Raw genomic sequence first — 23,956 nt, forward strand, 5'->3', positions numbered from 1 at the left:
CTAGTGGAAATGGCAGACAGGAATAAAAATTTGACTTGACTTGGCTTTCAACTCTATAAAAACCCATCAGGTTGACAAACCTTGTACATAAGATCCAGAAATAAAACATTTTTTCTTCCAGGAGTTGGGCTTTCCTTCATCCAAGATAATGCATCGGTTGTTGAATGATTTTCACTTAAAAGGAACCCGAGGTGAGAGCCTGCCAGATATATTTATTTCTCTTATGTCCTTTTAAACAATGCATATTGCCCGGATGTCCTGCTGCTCCACTGCCTTTAAAAGTGCCTAAACATCTAGTGATGTTGCAGCCCAATTGACCATCCGATTGGACAAAATCCGACAAAATCAATGCCGCAACAAGCATGCCCAATCAATGAATCGACACCAGGTGCATGTGTGTGCAAGCCCCATGTGGCACGCGTGGTAACGCCTGACATGGGATTGACAAAGGAGGACCCAGGGTGTTGCGCCAGCTGGACAGATGAGAATTTACACTGCACATGCACCAATGGGGACATTTTATATTTTGGGGAGTGGCCAGGCAGGCAGTGGAGGCAGAGTCACTAGGCCGCTTCCAGATACATTTTTATGCTGAAATCTATTGGGAATTGGTGGTATGTATGGGCAGGCAAAAGATCTCTCTCTGATCAGAAAGAGATTTGTTTCATGATTGATCTGCCCATACATACATATATACATGTATGGGTACCTTTATACTTTTAGCCATAGACCCTGAACAAGCAAGCAGATCAGATGTTTCTACCAAAAATCTGACAAGATTAGCTACATGCTTGTTTCAGGTGTGTGATTCAGACAGTACTGACCAGAAAGATCAGCAGGACTGCCAGGCAAATGGTATTGTTTAAAAGAAAATACATATGGCAGCTTCCATACATCTCTCACCTCTGTTTTTTTTTTTAATTAGTTGAATGGCTTTGAACATTTGTGAAAAACTGATAAAAGCACTATAAGGAGAAAATAATCCATGTGATCAAACACAAATAAAGATCCCTAACAAACAATTTGTATGACTTTTTGATCCATACCAGTAACTCATGCAGTCTCGGATTGATCAGATCTTGAAGGTTTGTTTTGTCCTCTGGGCCAACAGCCTGTTTGTATTGCCACCTCTCAGGGACAAAGGGCCACTTCATTTCCTTTGCCTCCTGAATCAGAGTCCTCAGGTCGGCCGGCAGAGAGGCTACAAAAGGTCAGAGTACGTGTAAGAATATCTTCAAGACATAAGGATACAATTCATTTACTAGTGTTGAGCACCTCACCAACATACACCTCAGTTTCCCACATGCCTTTGTGCTATTGCTACGTGCTGCTGCCTTTTACCACGACACTAATGAGAAAATGTCTGTCACTTAAGTACCTATTCACTTCTGCCCTAAAGGTAAGCTGGAGCAATCGCCCATTAAATAGGTTTTTAGTGGGAAGTAAAACATTTATTCAACTGTCACTGAGTGGAGATATACATGTCTTCTGCTGTTCTCCGGAAATAACGCCATCAATGCTGTAACCAAATCTATTTTCACCTGCTGAAAAAGTTTGCCTTTTGCACTTAAGAACATAGCTTCAGGCATGATATTTGCTCGTGAGCAGCCATTTACGGTCATTTCCAAGTCTACAGCATCTCACCTGTCCACCAACATACTTTGTGCGAGTCTGGAGAACTTCCAGCTGAACATACAGGAGTATACTTATTTAGGCAAAGAAAGGGTTTAAGTGCATGTAATACCATGTTTGCATTTTATTATTTTTAAAGCATTTTGATAAACAATTTCTAACATTTTACCCTGCATAGTTGTTTTTTTTAGATAAAGCTGCTATGGTCATATGTCTTTAAAGAGGAACTTTAATCTTAATATTTAAAACACATACAAATAAGAAGTACATTTCTTCCAGAGTAAAATGATCCATAAATGACTTTTCTCCTATGTTGCTGTCACTTACAGTAAGTAGTAGAATTTTGGCATTACCAACAGGTTTTGGGTTAGTCCATCACTTCATGGGGGATTCTCAGCATGGCCTTTATTCTTTATAAAGACATCCCCTGAAAATGATTTATACAATGATGCTGGCCAGCCTCCCTGCACACCGCACACTATTTTTTGGCAGTTGGACGGAGCAACTGCCATTTACTAAGTGCTTTAAAAATAAAGAAAACCCTGAAAATCCCCCATGAGGAGATGGGCTAGTCCAAAATCTGTCGGTAATGTCCGAATTTTACTACTTACTGTAAGTGACAGCAACATAGGAGAAAAGTGATTTATGGCTCATTTAACTCAGGAAGAAATGTTCTTCTTATTTGTATATGTTTACATGTTTTTAGAATTTTAAGATTTTCGGGACACATGTCCTTTAAAATTGAAAATAAAGTGTTTTGAGTGGCGTTGAAAATAACAATAGTAATATTAATAAGTAGTATTGCAGTTTGTCTGCCTTTTATTTATTTAAGTATTTATATTGTCCCGACATATTATGCAGCGCTGTAAAGAGTATATTGTCTTGGTACTAACTTTTCCTCAGAGGGGTTTACAATCTAGTCCCTACCATAGTCATATGTCTACGTATGTATGGTGTAGTGTATGTATTGCAGACTAGGGCCAATTTAGGGGGAAGCCAATTAACTTATCTGTAAGTTTTTGAGATGTGGGAGGAAACTGGAGTGTCTGGAGAAAACCCACGCAGACATGGGAAGAACATACAAACTCCTTGCAGATGTTGACCTTGCTGGGAGATGTACTCTCTATTCCAATCCCTTCTGAAAGCAACAGCGGATCAAATTCTCATCAATGTGGATATTGAATATGTGTTCACATGCACAACTGTTGTTGCCCCAAGGGATCGGGACAGGATGCCTTTGGTGACAGTTTGGGAGTAAAGCACTGTACAGATGCTCTCTCTGCTATAGCCATGAATAGCCACTTTGGCTGGCTTCCATTTAGTATATGTATGCACTTTGACAGCAGTAAAAATCCATGAGAGATACTGGTACTTCCATGTTGTATCCAAACCAGTTGTATGAAAAACAAAGAGAACACCACTTATAGGGACTGATTTATCAAAACAAGTGCAAGCAGAACTGAAACAAATGTGGCGCTTGACTAGAGCAACCAATAAGGACTTTTGTTTCATTTTCCAGATAAAATCTAATTGTTTTCTTTAGGCAACTGTTAAACTTTTGTTTTCCTTTTAACTGGCTTCATCAGAGATGATACCTGTCTCTTACATGACTTCTCCTAAAAGTGAAATCAAATACATTTCATTGAAGCTCTGATTGGCTTTGGCTCGTCATGATAATTTGATCAGTTGATTACATGACAACCTGCTTCCTGTATAGGTTAATACCAGAAGCAGACATGACATATTACTGCAACCAGACAATCTGAGACTTAAAATTTAGCAAGGAATACATCAACCACATCCTTCATCACAATTTCTAATTTGGAGAAACAGATTATTGGCTGTGTTTCCACAAACATATTCAATTTTACATGTATTTTTAATATGCAAATTTTTTTGTTATTTTATGCAAATTTTTGCAAATCGCTTGGGAAATGGATGCGCGGTGCAAAAATCTACAGCATGCTGTTCGATTCTTGGGGGCATTGAAGCAGACAACAAAAAAACACATTTAAGGGAAACTATTCCATTGTAAATGCATTGCTTTCAGTACTTCGCAATGAGAATTTGAAGTCAATGGAAATGGTCCCTAAGAATAATCAGTTTCCTAGTCCTCATAAATCAGTCCCACAGACTTTTTGGTATCCTGACATTCTGTTACCTAAAATGTTAACCAATATGTTAAGGTGCACAGGCACAGACAGTGTCGCTCATAAAAATCATTAGGGTCCGAGCTGTGTATTCTGAACAGTGGAAAGGGGAGAAAGGAAAACAAGGCAGTGTGTGCTATAGTAGAACTGCTTCTAGTGACTGGAGTAAGTACCAATGTGCTCATATGTGAGATTGATCCTACACTAGATATTTGGCTGTGACAGCACCAAATAGCCAGCTTACCTGAGTTCCCTGTAGCATGTGTATGAGGCTGTGGTATGACTCAGGTATATAGCTTGGATGCTTACAGCAGGGATCTCCAAACATTTCAGAAAAGAGGATGGATGCAAAAGATTAGGAAAATGCAGGTTCCTCCGAATTTGATGCTGTAAAACCTAATCCAAAATGGACTTCAGGCCACTTTTTGCAGTAATCTTTGTATCAACAGTTTCCCTATCTGCTTTAAACAGGTCTAATAAGATTGTAAGCATCTTTCCATATTGTGGCAACCAATACACCAGTCACCAGGACACACAGCTAATCACAGGAGAGCACATGACTGTCGCTTCAATTGAACTGTCTAAATTTATTTGATAGAACTTAAAAAATGTTCATCCTTTTTCTAAAGCTTTAAATACCTCATTCATCTTCACAGTTGCCAGCCTGACAAGTGCCAGATCGTGGCATTCAACCAGCGTCAAAATCCAGCTGTACTATATAAGACAAATTGTTTTATGGTTAATAGACAACTGGTCTGTAGTCTAGGCCTCTGCTTGCAAGTCCTTACATTAGTTTCAGTGAGTAGTTGATGAAATTATCCTACTCAGTGGTAGCCAAATAACTCACAGAGTAGGAGGCGAGAGATGCAAATGCACAATGATTTAATTCAGAATTAAAAACCTTACATGCTGGACAAAAGATTACTAACATTTCCTAAAAGTATTTTTCAATGGTGCTGTCACCTTCTTGTTATATTATTTGCATTAGAAGTAAAACAATACATCTGAGCATTTTTGAATGACCTGTTCAATCAATCAATAAATAAAAAAACAAAACAAAAACCCAGATAAATGAGAAATAACTGGATCTTATCTAGGTTTGTATCATCAGTGGTCAGCACTAATGCCTGCTTGTGTATAGGAGATCAGGCAAGCAGGGAAGTTAGCAGAGGTTAGAGTTATGAGCATTATAGTTACACTCTGGAGAAATGTCTTATTTAGGTTATATTAGTTAAAGTTAGGTTAAAGTATTACGTTAGATTAACCACTTACAGGTATGCCGCTGGGATGTAGGTCCTACATCCTGACTTGCTGCCTACATCCAAGGTTAAAATTCCCACTGAAGGCAGCAGTGATTTGCCAAAGGGATCATGTGATCCCTTGACACCTGTGGCAGATATTTGTATAGCTAGTAATGGTGATCATTTATAAAAAGTAGTAAAAAAAATGTTCACTATGGCGCACAGCACGAGCACCCCCCATTCCCACAAACAGGGTCGGACTGGGCCACAGTAGTACAGTTTTTTCCCTCGGTGGGCCCCACCTCCAGGTCTCTGGTGGGCCCTCCCCCTCCTTGTCTGACAGAGCTCCAATTGCTGCCTGCAGCACAAAAATTCTCTTCTCAGTGCTGTAATCACTCATGCTGAGAGCAGTGATGTAGCTAAGGAGCTGTGGGACTCCATGCAAATTTTACAATGGGGCCCCCCCAAGCACTCTATACATAAGAATTGATACGACACACCAAAACCTGCCAATGGCAACTACAGTGTCAGAGGTGCAAGAAGGGGATGGGAAATAGCATGTTAATGATTACCACTGTTCAAAGTATCTATAGAAGTGATTACTACCAGCACAGGACCAATAGAGAAGTAATACTGTAGTTGAGGGAGAGCCCTTCAGGGCCCCTTTGGCCAAAGGGCCCCGATGCGGTCGCAACCTCTGCGGTCGCAACCTCTGCAAAGTAGGACATTACTTTATATTGAAGGAGGGGACTCTATGCAAAGTTTTATAAAAAATAACAGAAAGCGCTGCTGTGGAGAGAATATTAGATGAATCTTTATTTGATAAAAAATCAACTTTAAGTTGATAAAGGGCTTTATAGCACCTCTGGTAAAGGTGCTGATAGCAGAGGGAGCAGGAGGCGAAACCCTAAGAAGCTGTGTTAGGTAAATGACACCTGACACAATATATGTACATATATTATAAAATCAAAAAATGTAAAAAATGTAAAAAAAAAAATGTGGCGAATAAAATACACCTGCTGTAGTTGAGCAGTTCCAAAGGGAGGCCTTAATGGAGTAACAGTTCTTGTAGATGCCTGGATGCAATTCGTCTTAAGAGGTCGTGAGACACAATTAAACAGTAGGAGATGTTGATTCCCCCAATAATGGGGTGCTGTAGATTATATCCCTCGATGTATGACAACAGAGTTCCTGTGTTGCTAAACTGAGTTCAACACACTTGCATGCATAGGTAATAGAAACGGTCTCACCCGTCTTGTGCTTCTCAGCAGTGGTGCACAGGTCTTCAAGAGAGCCGCTCGATCTCACTCGCCCCGGCCGGCGGCAGAGTGAGAGAGACTGGACGGCAGGAACACGTCGGGCAAGCGTGCCCGGCTCTCCTTAGAGGATGTGGGTGTCCGGGTGGCAGCAGCCTAAGGCTGGAGAAACCTCCGTGTATAAGTTGGTTAGTAGCGGCCGCGTAGCTTCAGCTCACCTCCTTCCCCTCTGAATGTGACGTCACAGAGGCAGCCTACGCTGATGTTTCGGGAGGAACGCCCCCCTTTCTTAAAGCTTGGCTGCTGGGGGAATCTGAGGCTGGCTTTTTGAAGCCTGTGCAGCGCTGTTAATTTCATTCAAAAGCATACAGATCCAAATCCTTGTTCAGTCCGTGTGGAATGAGAGAGTTTAGATTAAAGATCCACATAGTTTCTTGCCGGGACATTTCTAATACATAGTCTCCACCTCTCCATGGCTTTTTAACTTGTTCTAGCGCACAGAATTTAGTTCCCTTAAAGGAACATCCGTGCTCAATCTTAGGCTCCCTGCACACTGCAAATCCGTTTTCCGATTCCGATTCCGTTTCCGATTTTTCTTGAATACATTCAACAGAAAAACGGATCAAAAAACGCAGCATGCAGTTAAGATTAAAAATCTGAATCAGAATCGGATGTAAAAACAGATTAAAAAGCGGAATCGGAATCTGAAATGCATGCAGTGTGCAAGAGGCCTAATAGTGTGCTGATAATGGATGTTTTTTGCATCCTTTTTTAATATTTGTACAGAGTTCACTCAATCTTTCTCTCAGGGGGCGTTTAGTCCTTCCCACATAATATTTTAAACATGGGCAGATCAGCGCATAAATAACCCCCCTGGAGTCACAATTGGTGATATTTTTAATATTAAATGATTCTTTGCTTGATATAGATGTAATTTCATATATCCTTTCTAGTGGGGAATTAGATTCTCGGCAAGCTCTACAGAAACCGCATCTTTTGAAATATCCATTGTGTTTACTTCGTGTTATTGTTTTGACAGTGGGAGCCAGTATGTTGCCCAGATTCTGGGACCTCTTGAAAATCATTTTTGGGTGTTCGGACAGTATAGGCATCAATACGGGGTCCTCCCTTAATATGTTCCAGTACTTGCCTACTATATTCTTTACTCTTGATGATTGGGAGGAGTATTTCATAATTAAACTGGGTTGTTGGTCATTGGGGTCCTTTTGTATTCCCCTATCTCTCAGTAGATCCTGTCTTGCTGTAATCATGGCTCGGCCTCTAGCTTCCACTATGCAAAGTTTTGCTGGGCAGCAGTGTCTCTGAATTACAATGCTGCTAAGATCATGTACATTTGGCCCTGTCCATAATAAATCATGACCACGCCCACCTTCCAGTGCATGGCCACACCCTTTTTTTACCGCAATCATGGGATGTGTGGGCCCCAGGTTGAAACTTCTTTGGTGGGCCCCCAGTGTCCCAGTCTGGCCCTGCCCACAAAGCACCAGTGATTAGTGCAAGCAATCAGTGTGAGATAGTACAATATTGGTTAAATTACTGATATTCTACTACATTTAAAATGCATCACTCACCTCACAAATTAAATGCAGTAATTACCCTACATTTAAAATGCATCAATCACCGAACATATGAAATTCAGCAATTACCCCACCCTGGCAGCCAGCTCCTCCACCATATGAATGCTGCCCTGGCTGAGCCCCTACTGGGTCTCAAGAGGTAGGTAGATTCTTGGTGCCGCTTCTGGGGGAACGGATGCACACTTACTCCTCTTCCTCTTTCCCTGGCTCTCACGGCAACTTTTCAAGTAGTCCTTCAGATTGGTATTTATGAGACCGTACAATCAAGATTGTATCATTGATGGAGCACCCGCCACCCTAGTAACCTTATCATTAGAGGCTCTGAAGAGGTTTATGACCACAATTAGACACTGGCCCCTCGGGCTAGCCTTAGCAAGGATTTGATCTGTGAGATTCTAACAGTGGGTGTAAGTACAGTTATCCATAAGTAGATAAAAAAGCAGGATCATCCACCAAGCAACCTAGGCAGATGCTTGGGCTTAGTGGATGTCAAGGGGGCCCACCTGCCATCTTCTCTGACCTCTCTCCAGGGGCGAGCCTGGGGTGCCTGGCACCTGGGTGCAAGATTTTCTCTGGCGCCTATGGGAGTGGTTAAATTTACCGCGCCCAACCACATAACCACACCAGTGTCCTGCCTAATCACACCCACACCTTCCACCTCTTTCCGCATGCATGTGATACCCCATTCCTACCCCTCTTCCATGGGCTTGCTCCTGGCTGGCTTTGGCTTCCTGCGAGTCTGCTAGTCTCTGGACTGACTCAGGCTGAGAGGCTCTGCGAGTGCGACGCAGTCACACACTGCGTATTTATGGCTGCCTGCGGCCACCCTACTCTCGCTGTCGTAGGCTCCTCCCCCCGCCAAGCCCAAGCGTGAGGTGGGCTGCCTGTATCTTTCCCGTTGCGCCGCGCAGCCTGCCAGTGTTGCCAACCTTTCACGTTATTTTTTTACTGACAAATACCTAAAAATTTACTGACAAAAGATTATTTTTACTGACAAAATTTTCCCACTAAATGCACATAAGAGACAGCTTTTCCCCATGTAAATGCACATAACAAGAGACAGCTTTTCCCCATGTAAATGCACATAAGAGACCGCTTTTCACCAGCAAATGCACATAAGAGAGCGCTTTTCACCAGCAAATGCACATAACAAGAGACCGCCTTTCACCAGCAAATGCACATAACAAGAGACCGCTTTTCACCAGCAAATGCACATAACAAGAGACCGCTTTTCACCAGCAAATGCACATAACAAGAGACCGCTTTTCACCAGCAAATGCACATAACAAGAGACCGCTTTTCACCAGCAAATGCACATAACAAGAGACCGCTTTTCACCAGCAAATGCACATAAGAAGACAGCTTTTCACCAGCAAATGCACATAAGAAGACAGCTTTTCACCAGCAAATGCACATAAGAAGACAGCTTTTCACCAGCAAATGCACATAATGACAAACCGACAGTGTCCCCAGAATATATAGCCAGGGATATATGTCCCCAGGATAGGTAGCCAGGGGGTATATGCGCCCAGGATAGGTAGCCAGGGGGTATGTGATGCGCCCAGGATAGGTAGCCAGGGGGTATGTGATGCGCCGAGGATAGGTAGCCAGGGGGTATGTGATGCGCCCAGGATAGGTAGCCAGGGGGTATGTGATGCGCCCAGGATAGGTAGCCAGGGGGTATGTGATGCACCCAGGATAGGTAGCCAGGGGGTATGTGATGTGCCCAGGATAGGTAGCCAGGGGGTATGTGCGCCCAGGATAGGTAGCCAGGGGGTATGTGCGCCCAGGATAGGTAGCCAGGAGGTATGTGCGCCTAGGATAGGTAGCCAGGGGGTATGTGCACCCAGGATAGGTAGCCAGGGGGTATGTGCGCCCAGGATAGGTAGCCAGGGGGTATGTGCGCCCAGGATAGGTAGCCAGGGGGTATGTGCGCCCAGGATAGGTAGCCAGGGGGTATGTGCGCCCAGGATAGGTAGCCAGGGGGTATGTGCGCCCAGGATAGGTAGCCAAGGGGTATGTGTGCCCAGGATAGGTAGCCAGGGGGTATGTGCGCCCAGGATAGGTAGCCAGGGGGTATGTGCGCCCAGGATAGGTAGCCAGGGGGTATGTGCACCCAGGATAGGTAGCCAGGGGGTATCTGTGCCCAGGATAGGTAGCCAGGGGGTATCTGTGCCCAGGATAGGTAGCCAGGGGGTATGTGCGCCCAGGATAGGTAGCCAAGGGGTATGTGCACCCAGGATAGGTAGCCAGGGAGTATGTGCGCCCAGGATAGGTAGCCAGGGGGTATGTGCGCCCAGGATAGGTAGCCAGGGGGTATGTGCGCCCAGGATAGGTAGCCAGGGGGTATGTGCGCCCAGGATAGGTAGCCAAGGGGTATGTGCACCCAGGATAGGTAGCCAGGGAGTATGTGCGCCCAGGATAGGTAGCCAGGGGGTATGTGCGCCCAGGATAGGTAGCCAGGGGGTATGTGCGCCCAGGATAGGTAGCCAGGGGGTATGTGCGCCCAGGATAGGTAGCCAGGGGGTATGTGCGCCCAGGATAGGTAGCCAGGTGGTATCTGTGCCCAGGATAGGTAGCCAGGGGGTATGTGCGCCCAGGATAGGTAGCCAGGTGGTATCTGTGCCCAGGATAGGTAGCCAGGTGGTATCTGTGCCCAGGATAGCTAGTGAGTGACAGGAGCGCGCCCCGCCGCCGCCGCTCCCCCCTCCGCTCCCCCCTCACCTTTCAGCAGCTTCAGTCAGACCTCAATCAGCGGGCGACCCGACCAGGAAAAGGGCGCCGGACGCACCCGCTCTATATGCGGAAGTGATGTCACTTCCGCATATCAGTGCGGCGTGCTAGGTCCTAGCGCCCGCCCGCCTGATCGAGGTCTGACGCGGCGGCTAGAGGGAGGGAGCTTGAAGCGGCGGCGGCCACAGGGGGAGAGCGGGGCCGGGCGGCGCCTCTCAGAGGCAGGCGCCTGGGTGCCTTGCACCCGCCCAGGCTCGGCCCTGCCTCTCTCCACTTCAACTTACCAAAAAGGACCACAAAGGGGCACCAAATCTACTACATTGCCTAGGGCACCATAAGGCCTTGTTCACTTAATAAATCGCCAACAAACCTCCTATACTAATTTACATTGACAAAAGCATGTACAATGTGCATTTTAATATATGCATTCAAATAAACCGTCCTTGAAATATTTGTTTTTCTCTTACATATTTGTTATAAAAGAAAGCCATGCCCTAAAAGAAAGAAAGGACACTTTGTGCAATGTGGCTCTGCTGCACTTGGCCATGAGAATGGGAATCTTAAAAGAACTATTTTGTAGAGAAAAACGCTTCCCAGACGCCTGCTGTAAAATACTGCAAGCCATCTTCAAACAATGCAATTTGTTCTCTCGCTGATAACCATAGAATGGCAACTTTCACTAGATGCTCATGACAGTGCTGACCAGTAAAAACCCAAGGAATTAGAAACTAACTGTTGCTCTGCTCACAAACAGACCACCCAAAATGAACAGTGATAAGAGTCACACACAAGGCATAAACTTTCTGAAGACGTTTTAACTGAGCAAAGGAATGGAGCAGGAGAGAATGCCTGCAGCAAGGAAACTCTACTGGCTGGCTTCAAGACATAGAAACTGAATCACCTATTATATTCAGCGTTTCCTGTAGTGCAAAAGTGCCAAATCGAACTTGGGCTTTCAACTTTACAATCAATGTGTTCATCTGAAGCGTATGGTCATCAAGTTTATACTGTGTAGCTTTGCCAATAATATACAATATATAACATATATTTGAAATAGGACCTACTCTATGGAACGTGTATAAGACCTCGGCCCATATGCAAGTAACTATTTCTCCTGAGTTATCTCCTGGGAAATAATTTTTAAATGCTCTTTAAAATAACTTTTCAACATTTTACAGTTGAAAAAGTACCCAATAGTTGGAGAAAAAGTAACATTAAAATTATTTGGAGTACTTTCTTGCTTGCTGGTGGTTTAAAAGACATGGGCCCGTATGCAATTCACTTTTATCTTCTAAGAGATACATTTTCATTTTATAATAACTTTTTAGTACTTTGTGATGGAAAAAGTACTAAAAAGTAGGTGAAAAAGTTCTGTCAAAATTATTTTAAATATGTGTTTGCATGCTGATGGTTGAAAAGGCATTTTATTTACAAGATGTAAAAATATCACCTATGAGAAAACTCAGGAGAAAAAGTGATTACATTTGTCAATAAAATTCATTTTAAGAAATCAGAAAGTAAGAAAATGCTTAAAATAATTTTTATAGTACCTTTTCATTTAGTTTTTGGTACTTTTTTAGTTGAAACGTGCTGGAAAGTTATTTTAATTTGAAGATTGAAAATGATCTCCTAGGAGAAAACTCGTGTGCAAAAGTGAATTGCATATGGCTCCTGGGCCCATATGCAATTAACTTTTTCTCCAGAGTTATCTCCTAGGAGATCATTTTCATATTCTCTTTAAAATACCTTTTAAAGCGGTCCTAAACATGTTTTTAATTCAAAATATTTAGTTGCGCCACTCTGACACATACAAAAATAAATAAACACTCCTTCAAGCCTATGAGCATTTCAGTACATGCTTTTCACACTTCTCTTTTCATAACTAAGGTTATACAGGTGGCAGCCATTACTTCTGAGCTTAGTAGGAGGTTTTAGATCATTGGGTGTGTTTGTCATCACCAGCTACCCTCCCTCACAGGGGCGTTGTCTATGTGAAACCTCACACAAGCTGAGATCACCTTCCCTGTGATATCATCATTAGCACCCTGTGTTTTGTTTTTGTTTTTTATCTCCTCCACCAGTCTGCTGGATTCTGTCCCGACAATATGAAAGGAAGGGAGGGGTTCCTCCAATAAATGTAAAATATTTTATATTTGTCATCATGCAGCTGAAAAATGGCTGCTATTTATTATTATAATTTAGAAAATAGATTTTATTTCTGAAATCTTGTATTTTTAATTTGGGTCCACTTTAAGCATTTTACTATAGAAAAAGTGCCTAAATGTTTGTGAAAAAGTACTGTCAAAATTATTTTGAGCATTTTTCTTGCTTGCTGGTGGTTTAAAAGGTGTTTTATGACAAGATGTAAAAATATCACCTAGGAGAAAACCCAGGTGAAAAAGTGAATTGCATACGGCGCCTAGGCCCGTATGCAATTCACTTTTTCACCTGGGTTTTCTCCTAGGTGATATTTTTACATCTTGTCATAAAACACCTTTTAAACCACCAGCAAGCAAGAAAAATGCTCAAAATAATTTTGACAGTACTTTTTCACTAGGAAATAATTTTTAATCTTCTATTTAAATTAACTTTTCAGCTCTCTGTAATTAAAAAAGTACCAAAAGTAGGTGAAAGAGTACTATCAAAATTATTTTGAGTATTTTATTGCTTGCTGGTGGCTTAAAAAAGCATTTAAGTCAGAAGTTGTGAAAATATCACCTAGGAGAAAACGAAGGAGAAAAAACAAATTGCATATGGCCCCTGGAGCTTATTCACTAAGAACTGTTAATTTCACCAGTACTTAAAGTAACTGAGTACCACTCAAGTAGCGTAACGCACATTATTGTAGCAACGCTTGTGAAACCCATATACCTTCATGCTAATTGCAGAAAATGCATGAATGGATGTTTGTGAATTAATCCATGGAGCCTCATTTATAGAAAAAAAATGGTATTTTCATGAATGCTGAAATACAGTAAAGGATTTACCAAAGAAAATCCGGCCCCTTGTGTTCATGAACAGTGTGGCCAGAGATGGCAAATAGGAAATTCACTAAGCATTATCCTGCTATTGTTATGCTGCTGGCGAATGCCACGGTGCTCAGTCACCAGCTACATAACTGCTGTTTAAAAACATTAATACCTACAGGGATGTTTTATAAATTATTTCTTTGAAATCATTGTCAGGAAAATGTATGTAAAACATCATTGCAAGGGTAGGTTTTTTAGATAGAAGTAATTAAAAGGGGAAAAAATAGCATTCCAACCCCCAGGCTTTATTAACCGTTTCTCACCCATGAAGGCTGGATTTGCCAAGGAAGGCAGAGCTGCGAAAGTATTAACCCCCTGAGCAATGCTGCCCACATGTTTCTTAACATTGGAGGGAGTAACTTGCAAAGCCTCCTTGTACCAATATTAAAAGATCACTATCGCGAAAAAGTGTACAATTTAAAATAAATGTTAACACATACAAATAAGAAGTACATTTCTTGCAGAGTAAAATGAGCCATAAACTACCTTTCTTCTATGTTGCTGTCACTTACAGCAACTAGTAGAAATCTGACATTACCGACAAGTTTTGGGCTAGTCCATCTTTCCATAGGGGATTCTTGGAATGGCCTTTATTCTTTATAAAGACACTCCCTGAAAGAGATTTATACAAAGATGCTGGCCAGCCTCCCTGTTCACCATACACTTATTTGGCAGTTGGAAGGAGCAACTGCCATTCACTAAGTCCTTTTGAAAATAAAGAATACCCAGAGAGCCCCCCATCAGTCGGTTCTGTCAGATTCTACTCACTGTAAGTGACAGCAACATAGGAGAAAAGTAATTTATGGCTCATTTTACTCCAGGAAAAGTGTACTTCTTATTATGTATATGTTTACATGTACTTCAAATTTTACAATTTCCTTGATAGAGGTCCATTAACCACTTCCCAACTGAGGGGTTTTACCCCTTCAGCATCCGAGCAATTTTCTCCTTTCAGCGCTCCTTACATTCATTCGCCTATAACTTTATCATTACTTATCGCAATGAAATTAACTATATCTTGTTTTTTTCGCCACCAATTAGGCTTTCTTTAGGTGGGACATTATGCCAAGAATAATTTTATTCTAAATCTGTTTTAATGGGAAAATAGGAAAACATATGGGAAAAAAAACATTATTTTTCAGTTTTCGGCCATTATAGTTTTTAAATAATGCATGCTACTGTAATTAAAACCCATGAAATGTATTTGCCCTTTTGTCCCGGTTATAAAACCATTTAAATTATGTCCCTATCACAATGTTTGGCGCCAATATTTTATTTGGAAATAAAGGTGCATTTTTTTCAGTTTTGCGTCCATCCCTAATTACAAGCCCATAGTTTATAAAGTAACAGTGTTGTACCCCCCTGATATAAATATTTAAAAAGTTCAGTCCCTAAGGTAACTATTTATGTATTTTTTTTAATTGTACATTTTTTATTTTTTTTTTAATTACAAAAAAAAAAAAAAATGGGGAGTGTGGGAGGTAATGAGTTAATTTTTTTGTATAAGTAATGTATGTGTGTGTGAAAAATAGTTTAGGGTGTAGTTTACTATTTGGCCACAAGATGGCAACAGTTTAATGCGACCTCCAAGCTTCCTTCCGGAAGCTTGGAGGAAGTACAAAGAGGCTGGTATTTTTTTTTTTTTTTTACAATGATCGAGCTGCTTAGCGAAAGCAGCAGATCATTGCGGGGGCAGAGATCAACGAACGGGAATGTATTTTCCCGTTCATTGATCTCCGGGCGAGCGGGCAGCGGCGTGCACGATCGCGGGAGTGCGAGCGGGAGAGCGGACATCGGCGGTAGCGGCGGTAGCGGCGGGGGGTGCGTATATCTACGCTCCGGGCGGGGAAGTTAAGTCCAAAGGAGCGTAGATATACTGTACGGCGGCGGGGAACCAGTTAAGGACAAGGGGCTCACCCCCACTTTAAGTACCAAGGAGGAGGTGAAGGGGAATAATATGTGGGGAGAACATAGCAAGTTTCCTTTAATAAGTGTTCAACCCAGCTAACCTTCACTCCTGAGTCAAATTATTATATGGGTCACATATTATAGTTTTTAAAAGCTCAAAAAGCAGAAGAACCCTCACTGTGAGAAAAATAGGATTTTTCTTCTGTTCTTCATCTTTATGAACTTGCATACTTTTGTCTTCTGATCTGTATTCTTCCATCTTCAACTGTATTTTTGGTGTGATTCTATCTTCATTTGCAATTCTTCATCTGTGTTCTTCCTTTTTCTAAAGTCCTTCTTCTCTTTTGAGAAGATGACCAATATTAAGATTTCCCACCAGAGCATCCCATTGGTTCAATTATCTGGAGCAAATATTGTAGTTGTGCAGAAATTCAAAAATATGCCCCCAGCAGGAAATTCCCACTGACCATCCCTACTGCACAATTAGATTACAGCCAGAGGAAGTATAATAAAGTGATCATATCTATTTGTACAATATTTATTCTAAACCTTTTCTTTTCTTTCTGAAGATACAGAAAATAGTTTGTTTTACATAATTCCAATCCTACACATTTTTGGGTTGTGTGCTGGAGTTCAGTTTTAAAGACATCTATAGTGATTTATTGGGTTCAGTGCTGAACACATTTCACAAATGAAATTGTGGAATTTGTTTAGCGCTCCATCTGCTGGTCAAACTAACAAACCTAGATGTAATAGCTCTATTAAACATAACAGGGCCTAGAAGTCAGACACTAAACCTAAGGATATTGATCTGTTTTTACAGACTTCTGTACAGTAAAGCAACCATTTCTTTACATGAAAAACGTTAATGTTCACATAAAAACCATGACTCTGCTAGTGGTTTGAGGTATTTATGTGTATCTCAAATATCTTAGCACAAATTGTAATAAAAGCTATATGTTAGTATATTTATCTAGCTGAAACCTATTTTTTCTTTTTACTACATGCAAAACATTACCAGCTGGAAGTGAGGATAGAGATCTCAGAAAATAGAAGTGTTTAATTTGCAATATATTATAGGATTGTTTTTATACTGTTTGTAGGAAGAAAAATATACTACAAAAGCCGTATGCAACTATGCATACATACCCTCAATGTCACAGAATCATAAAGAATTCATTACACCGCAAACTATTTAGAATACTCTCCAGTTAGCTGCGTAGAACAGTATCTGTTATGCATGAAACTTTCTTCTACAAATTCAAGAGTATGAGTAATCCTGCCGATTGTATACTGCTGGTTACCCACCTGTGGTGTTAGCTGTTTGTATTTGTCCCCAAGACTTGGTTCTGAAAACCTAGAACTAAACATCTAGGCAGTTCCTGCTATTGGGCGCCAGGGGGCGTGGTGCACCAGGTGACAGGAGGGGGGACCCCCCCCCCCTCCTGTCACCTGGTGCACCACGCCCCCGTAGCCAAGGCCTCCCACAGGGGCCATGAGGAGGGGAAAGCAGTGCAAGAAAGAGGGGCAGCGGGGACAGAAGCGGGGAGGGGGGCCAGACCCCCCCATCTCCCTCACCTGGGTACCCTCCATCTGGCACTTCCCCCTCAAGAATAGCAGCGGCAGGCGAGAAATTACTCACCCGCTCCCTGCGTTCCAGGCGCAGCATCATCATCATCACATGACACTCGTCTCCGCCTTCTCCGCTGGAAGCACAGTGAAGCACAGTAAGCTAATTCAGCCACATTGGTCACAATAATAAAAAAAAACTATTTTCAACAACTTCTCTTCGGTTAACTCAGAAATGTCTACCTGCCACTTCTGTAAGGTCTTATTCCTATTATGCCATCCCTAGGAAGAAATGTTTTGCAGATGACAGAGATAACATGGGTTAGGTCTTTTTTTATCCACTTCCTCCTCGGTCCCAGGTTAAAAACTTTCAGCCTGTTTAGGAGAACTGTTGACACGTCAAAACATGGACCCATTCACAGGGCTGGTTCTAGACTTTTTGTTGCCTGAGGCAAACTTGTGAGGATGCGCCCTGACTTGGAATGATCGCACAGCACCCAACAATTTCCTCTGCCTTATTTAATGTTCTCACATGCATGCTGTAGCTAAACACAATAGCACACTGGCTGGCTTTGAGTCTGAGACAAACAAACTGCTCACCCTCATCCACTCCATTCCTCCTCAGTCAGGGCAGCAGTTCCACCTCCTCCTGTGCAAGTCAAATGAAACACTGCTGCTCTCCTGTCTCCCCCCCTTCACGCACTGTTAAACTCCTCACACAACACAACAAGCTGCTTTTCCCCAATGATGACCTCTTCACCTTGCTCTCTCGCTCACCTCTCGCTTCTCCTCCTACTCTACTGCATGCTGTTAGTGTAAACACTGTATAAACATGCTGCCCTTGTAATCTCTGCATCTGATGCATATGTTTCACCTTGCTTCATGAGAGAACTGGTCCCCTATTTGTAATGATTTCTTTCGTCTACAGCCCAGTTATCCTGGTTTACATGGTACAGGTACACTATTTATAAATCTGCCAAGGATGGCTGGTATTTTGTGATTTTGCGCCTCTATGATACAATAAAATTGATTTATTTTGTCCTACTTATTAAGGGGATGAAAAACTGTGTTTTATCTATGGTATGCAGAAAAAAAGAAAAGCAATTTACTTAGGCTTTTCTAATGATTAATTTCCTGAAGAAGGCTTTATAATTAGCTATAAATCCTGTGCACATACAGTATGTCACAACCTGTTCCACCAAGGATCATATTAAATGAATGATGTCAGTGAGATGCACAGAGGATTTCTCTGTGCACTGGGGATTTGTCACGTAGTGGCAATGTGCAGTGTGCACAAGTCAGCAGGCCACATCTCTGCACTGCATACCAAATAGAAGAACACTGATGGTGGTAACCTAGTTGTCAGGTACATAGTTGGACATAGCAGCTGAAATTGGATCTGCAAAGCTGGGCGACTTGATTGCAACTACTCTCATTGGTAGTTCTTTTTGATCTACTTTTCTGCTTAGCAGAAAAGCAGATTTTCTGCTAAACAGATCTGAGTCAATAGATTAAATAGAGTGCATTATAAGTTGTTGGTTGGACACTTCCTATAAATAAAAACAGAAGGATTTATTTTTGCTAAAGCCATCCTTTCCCCTTGATATGGGGATAGCAGATTCCATGTCTGTGGCATTTGTGTTTTTAAATAAATACAAATTCAGCACCACAGACAGTACTTGCCTCTTATCTTATTAGTCAGTGTCTACCATTGAGTGAGGCAGAGGAATAATGACTAAGGTTGTCACCTATGTCTCTGCTTTTTACCTTACAATGAGCTTTTCCTTTTCAGGTGTACTTTCCTTTTAAGTGTACTTCAGATGAAGTTATTTGAGATGAAGCTGGTTAGTGGAGGGGAAGGCAGGCATTACACGATGCTTGATTTCTTTCTTTTTTGTGTTTAATGGACCTTTTTATTGCAGGCACAGCCTGAGTATGTAGTTCCTTGGCCATTACTGTACCATTTACAGGAATTAGGTTCTTACCATCTGCACCTAGCACATTTTTTTTCCTATAGATGCACTTTATGTATATGTTGGAGAGACCTGTGGACACTTCAAAGTGGAGGACTGGAGATCCCAGCTATTGTACAGAAATTGTGGTTTATGCTGTGTTTTGTTTACCAGTGGGATGTGGGTCAAAGCTTGGACCTCTTGATTACTTAACCCTTGGTGTTTTTATCATTTGACTTGAAAAGCACGCCTCATCTGATTAATGCTGGTTTCAGCTAAGGCAGGATGATTGCAGGAACTGGATATGCCATCAACGACAATCATTCATGGACTAAGCCTGCCTTTTATTAAAGGTGCCCATACACTCGTCAGATTGGCAGCAGATAGATAAGAAATGCATCTGATGATCTATCTGATGCGTTTTTAGAACATTTTTTACCAGGATAGAATTCCAATAGATTTCAGTTTGAAATCTATTGAAATTCGATCTGATGGCATTTTTTTGCCATCAGATTTCCATTAAGGCCAATGCAAACTGATAAGCAATCTCATCAGATCGACCTAAATTTTCCATCCTGCCAGTTTGACATAAATCCATCGAAATCGTTCGAAATCGGCCATCGATCGGTCGATTGGCCAACCGATTTGCAATCGATCGAACGGCCAGAAAATCGGCTGAGTGTATGGGCCCCTTAACAGTCCAGGCTAGTGGTGGTTTAGGGTATGGAAGTGCAATAGATTTGCAGCAAGAATGTGTAGCAGGCAAATCTGCAGCATTATCAAATCTTGTCAACATCTTGTCAGCAGTCTTGTCAGTTATCTTGGCAGAATGTCAAAAAAGTGTTTCTTAACACCTCATTTTCTCCTACGTTCTCTCCTAGGAGATAATTTTTAATCTTCTGTTTAAAATAAAAAAAATACTATCAAAATTATTTTGAGTATTTCCTTGCTTGCTAGTGGTTTAACCACTTCAGGACCATAGGCTTACACCCCCTAGTGACCAGGGTATTTTTTACAATTCAGGCCACTGCAGCTTTAAGGGCTCGCTGCAGGGCCATACAAACCCAGCACACAGGTGATTCCCCCCCTTTTCTGCCCACCAACAGAGATTTCTGTTGATGGGCTCTGATCACTGCACTGCTGCATTGTTTGTTTATTTATTTGGTTTTTCTTTTTTTAAAATAAATTTTGCTATTTTCACTTTTATTTTTGTTGAATGCCTCCCTCCCTCCACCAGTCAATCACAGCAATTGGCTCTCATAGGCATCAGCCTATGAGAGCCGATCGCTCTTTGTGCCTCCCAAGGGGACCGCTGAGTGACACGGTTGTCCCCAGTACAGCGCTGTCGTAGATCGCATGTACAATGTAAATAGAAGGTGGTTTCGCCATCTAACAGTCTCCTAGTGGCCATCACCGCTTGTAGACTGATGACGGAGCACTCTGTAATTCAAGCGGGGATGTGTGCAATCCCCTGAAACCACGCCCACAGGATTTAACACCAATTGGCGTTGAGCAGCCCTGGGGGAGACCCGCATTCATGCCAATTGGCGTGAGGCGGTCTTTAGGTATTTAAAGAGCATTTTATTGTCATGGTGTGAAAATATCACCTAGCTAACTCAAGAGAAAAAGTGAACTGAATAAGGGCCAAAGGCCCGTATGCAATTACCATAACGTTTTCTCCTGAGTTTTCTCCTAGGACAGTGATGGCTAACCTTTCAGAGGCCGAGTGCCCAAACTGCGACCTAACATCGACTTTTTTATCTCTGAGTGCCACTGGGGGAGGGGGGGGGGGGGTCGCGCGGCGCCGAAAAATGGGCATGGTCATGATATTGTATGGGCGGAGCTAACATAATGATGTAACAGCGAGGCATAAGAAAGCAGTGTTTACGCCATGATGTGGTGAAACGAGGATTCACATCATGGGTGTGCAGAAACTGTGTGATGTTATTTATACCCGCCGTAACCCCAAAGCAGCAAATATAGCCAACTATGACCATTAAGGGCTCATTCACACTATTTGCTGCACTGTCAGTTTTGACGCAACGCACATAATGTAAGATTCATATGGTAACATGAAAGTCAATAGACTTCCATGTTACCATTCACACTACAGGTGTGCGTTCCCATGCGTTACAACGTGCATTCCGTGCGATCACTGTGCGTTGGCAGCGCATGCATGAAATCGCATTCGTGCATACGTTCTGTAGTGTGAATGAGCCCTTAATAATAAATGCAGCAAGTTACCCCAGACACCAGAAAATAAACGCAATGTGTGCAACATTTCAGCAGAAAATAATGCAATGTGGGCCACATTGCACCAGAAAACAAACGCAGTGGGCCACATTTCACCAGAAAACAAACAGCGGGCAGCATTTCACTAGAAAACAAACAGTGGGCCACATTTCACCAGCAAACAAACGCAGTGGGCCACATTTCACCCGGAAAACAAACGCAGAGGGTAGCATTTCACCAGCAAACAAACGCAGTGGGCCACATTTCACCAGAAAACAAACGCAGTGGGTAGCATGTCACAGGACATAAACACAATGTGACAAAACATTTTACCAGAAAATAACACAGTGGGCCGCATTTTACCTGAAAAAAAAAAAAGTAATGTACTCACCTGACAGAAGTCTTCTCTCTCGGCTGGACTCTGGCGCGCATCTCCCCCGGACGTTCCTCCTGCAGTCTCCCGCGCTGCCGCTGACAGGCAGAGTGCAGGGCTACGGGAAGATGGTGCCTGAAGCCCTGCACTGGAGACACAAATAGTCTCCAGTACAGGGCTTCAGCAGCCATCTTGCTGTAGCCCTGGTCTGCCTCCCGGGAGACTGCGGGGCTGTGGGATATGAACTGGTGCGGCGGCGTCTAGTAGACGCTGCGGCCAGTTCATAAACAGCGGTGGCGTGCCAGCAGATTAGGCTACGCGTGCCATAGGTTCGCCACCGCTCTCCTAGGAGATAATTTTTCATTTTCTATTTAGAATAACTTTTCAGAACTTTGCAATTTGAAGAGTATTGAAAAGTAGGCTAAAAAGCAGGCTCAAATTCTTGTAATTATTTCCTTACTTGCTAGTGGTTTAAAAAGCATTTTATTGACATGTTTGAAAATATCACCTAGGAGCAAACTCCTAGGCTCATATGCAAATACTTTTTACTCCTGGGTTTTCTCCTAGGTAATATTGTCACACTTTATCAATAAAATGCAGTTGAAGCCAACAGCAAGCAAGAAAATATTTTTTTCAGTTGCAGAGTGCTGAAAAGTTATTTTAAACAGAAGATAAAATATTACCTCCTAGGAGAAAACTTAGATGAAAAAGTAAATTGCATATGGGCCATAGTGTCACATAGAACTGCTGTAAGGGAAGTGCCTAGGGAAGTGCTTATAATACAGTATTCCATCAGTGTATTTCTACATGCTGTATCTGTTACTCACTGGAAACACACTATTCATAATAAAATATCATTCCTCCCTATGTTTGAGTCATGTCATTCAGATTACGACATACAATAGAATTTGAGAGAAAAGTATGTCAACAGCAAAAAAAAAAAGTGTTGGAAAGTGTGCTCATTATAAAATTGGTGGAAAAATATATGGCGTGTTGATACAGAGCAGCACAAAAGCTTCCCATTGTATGTCTGACTGGGGCACTAAAGGCACAGTGTTGTGAATTGGGCAAGTATCCTCACAAGTCTGCTATGTGGACGTTGGTGCTGCTGAGGCAGGACACCTGCTAGTGGAGGAACATGCAACTCAGCCACTATACATCAGTGCCATGAAGCGGAACATCCACTCCCCAGCTATTCATTACTCCATCACTACATCTACCACCAGTCTCATATCTATCATTTCTCTCACTAAGGTCAGTAAGAATTTTCCTGCAAAATATATTGCAGAGACTAAAACTGGAGCATTCTGAATTTATTATTGAATTTAAAAGTGCTAACTTACTGTAAAATTGCTAACATATTTTCCTGAAATATGTAGTTTTTTATTTATAGCATTGACATTTTGAACTGTACATCACAGAGTACATAAAATAAATTACATCACTCACTGTCCCTGATAGAGGCCCACAACCTAATGTTTCTACCACACCTTAGACTCGGAGCACACTTTTTGAGTTGCACTGCGTTTTTGTTTGCATTTTCCATGTTCAATTTTTTTTTTTAAATGCGTTATTGTGCATTCTTATAAATTGTGGCAAATGCAGGAACCAGAAGCATGCAGCCACGTTATTTAACCTATTTTGGTTCCTAGACGTAGAAACTACGTCCAGGAACCATGCTCGCTACCGAGCGCTCCCGCGGCCGATCGCACGCGTGCACGCGCGCTCCCGGCCCGCGGTTCATTAGCCAGGCAATCAGTGAATCGGGCTATGGTGCCCGATCACTGATTCCTCTCCCTCGCTGAAAAAGCGACAGCTTCTCTCGGAAGCTGCGCCTTTTCTGGCTGTTACCTCCCCCATGCGTCGCTCTAAGCGTGTGTTACGCTTAGAGTGACGTCATGTAAACAAACTCATGGCCGCCATCTTGTGGCTAAAAAGTAATACACAACTAAAAGTAAAAAAAAATGAAAATCAACACACATTTACATTATAAATCTATTGTTTACCTCCCACCCTCCCAAAACTACCCAAATAAAATGTTTAATATAAAAAAAAAAACATTACAATAAAAAAAAGAACCATGTAAATATTTACCTAAGGGTCTAAACTTTTTAAATATCAATGTAAAGATGAAATATTTCTATATTTTTTTTATTTTAAACTTGTAAATAGTGATAGATGCAAAACGGAAAAAATGCACCTTTATTTCCAAATAAAATATTGTTGCCATACATTGTGATAGGGACATAATTTTAACGGTGTAATAACTGGGACATATGGGCA

General features: G+C 42.1%; 1 protein-coding gene across 7 annotated transcripts in view; it reads right to left on the reverse strand.

The window, feature by feature from the left end:
• The window catches only part of ALPK1 (alpha kinase 1), a 205,727-nt gene that overhangs the window by 65,831 nt on the left and 115,940 nt on the right, over positions 1-23,956 (reverse strand). For all 7 annotated transcript variants that reach the window (XM_068281338.1, XM_068281329.1, XM_068281346.1 and 4 more), the window contains one exon: positions 1,047-1,201. In XM_068281338.1, coding sequence (XP_068137439.1) covers positions 1,047-1,201 — 155 coding nt within the window. The remainder of the gene's footprint in view (positions 1-1,046; positions 1,202-23,956) is intronic.

The sequence above is a fragment of the Hyperolius riggenbachi genome, chromosome 1, assembly GCF_040937935.1.
Source record: "Hyperolius riggenbachi isolate aHypRig1 chromosome 1, aHypRig1.pri, whole genome shotgun sequence".
NCBI lineage: Eukaryota > Metazoa > Chordata > Amphibia > Anura > Hyperoliidae > Hyperolius > Hyperolius riggenbachi.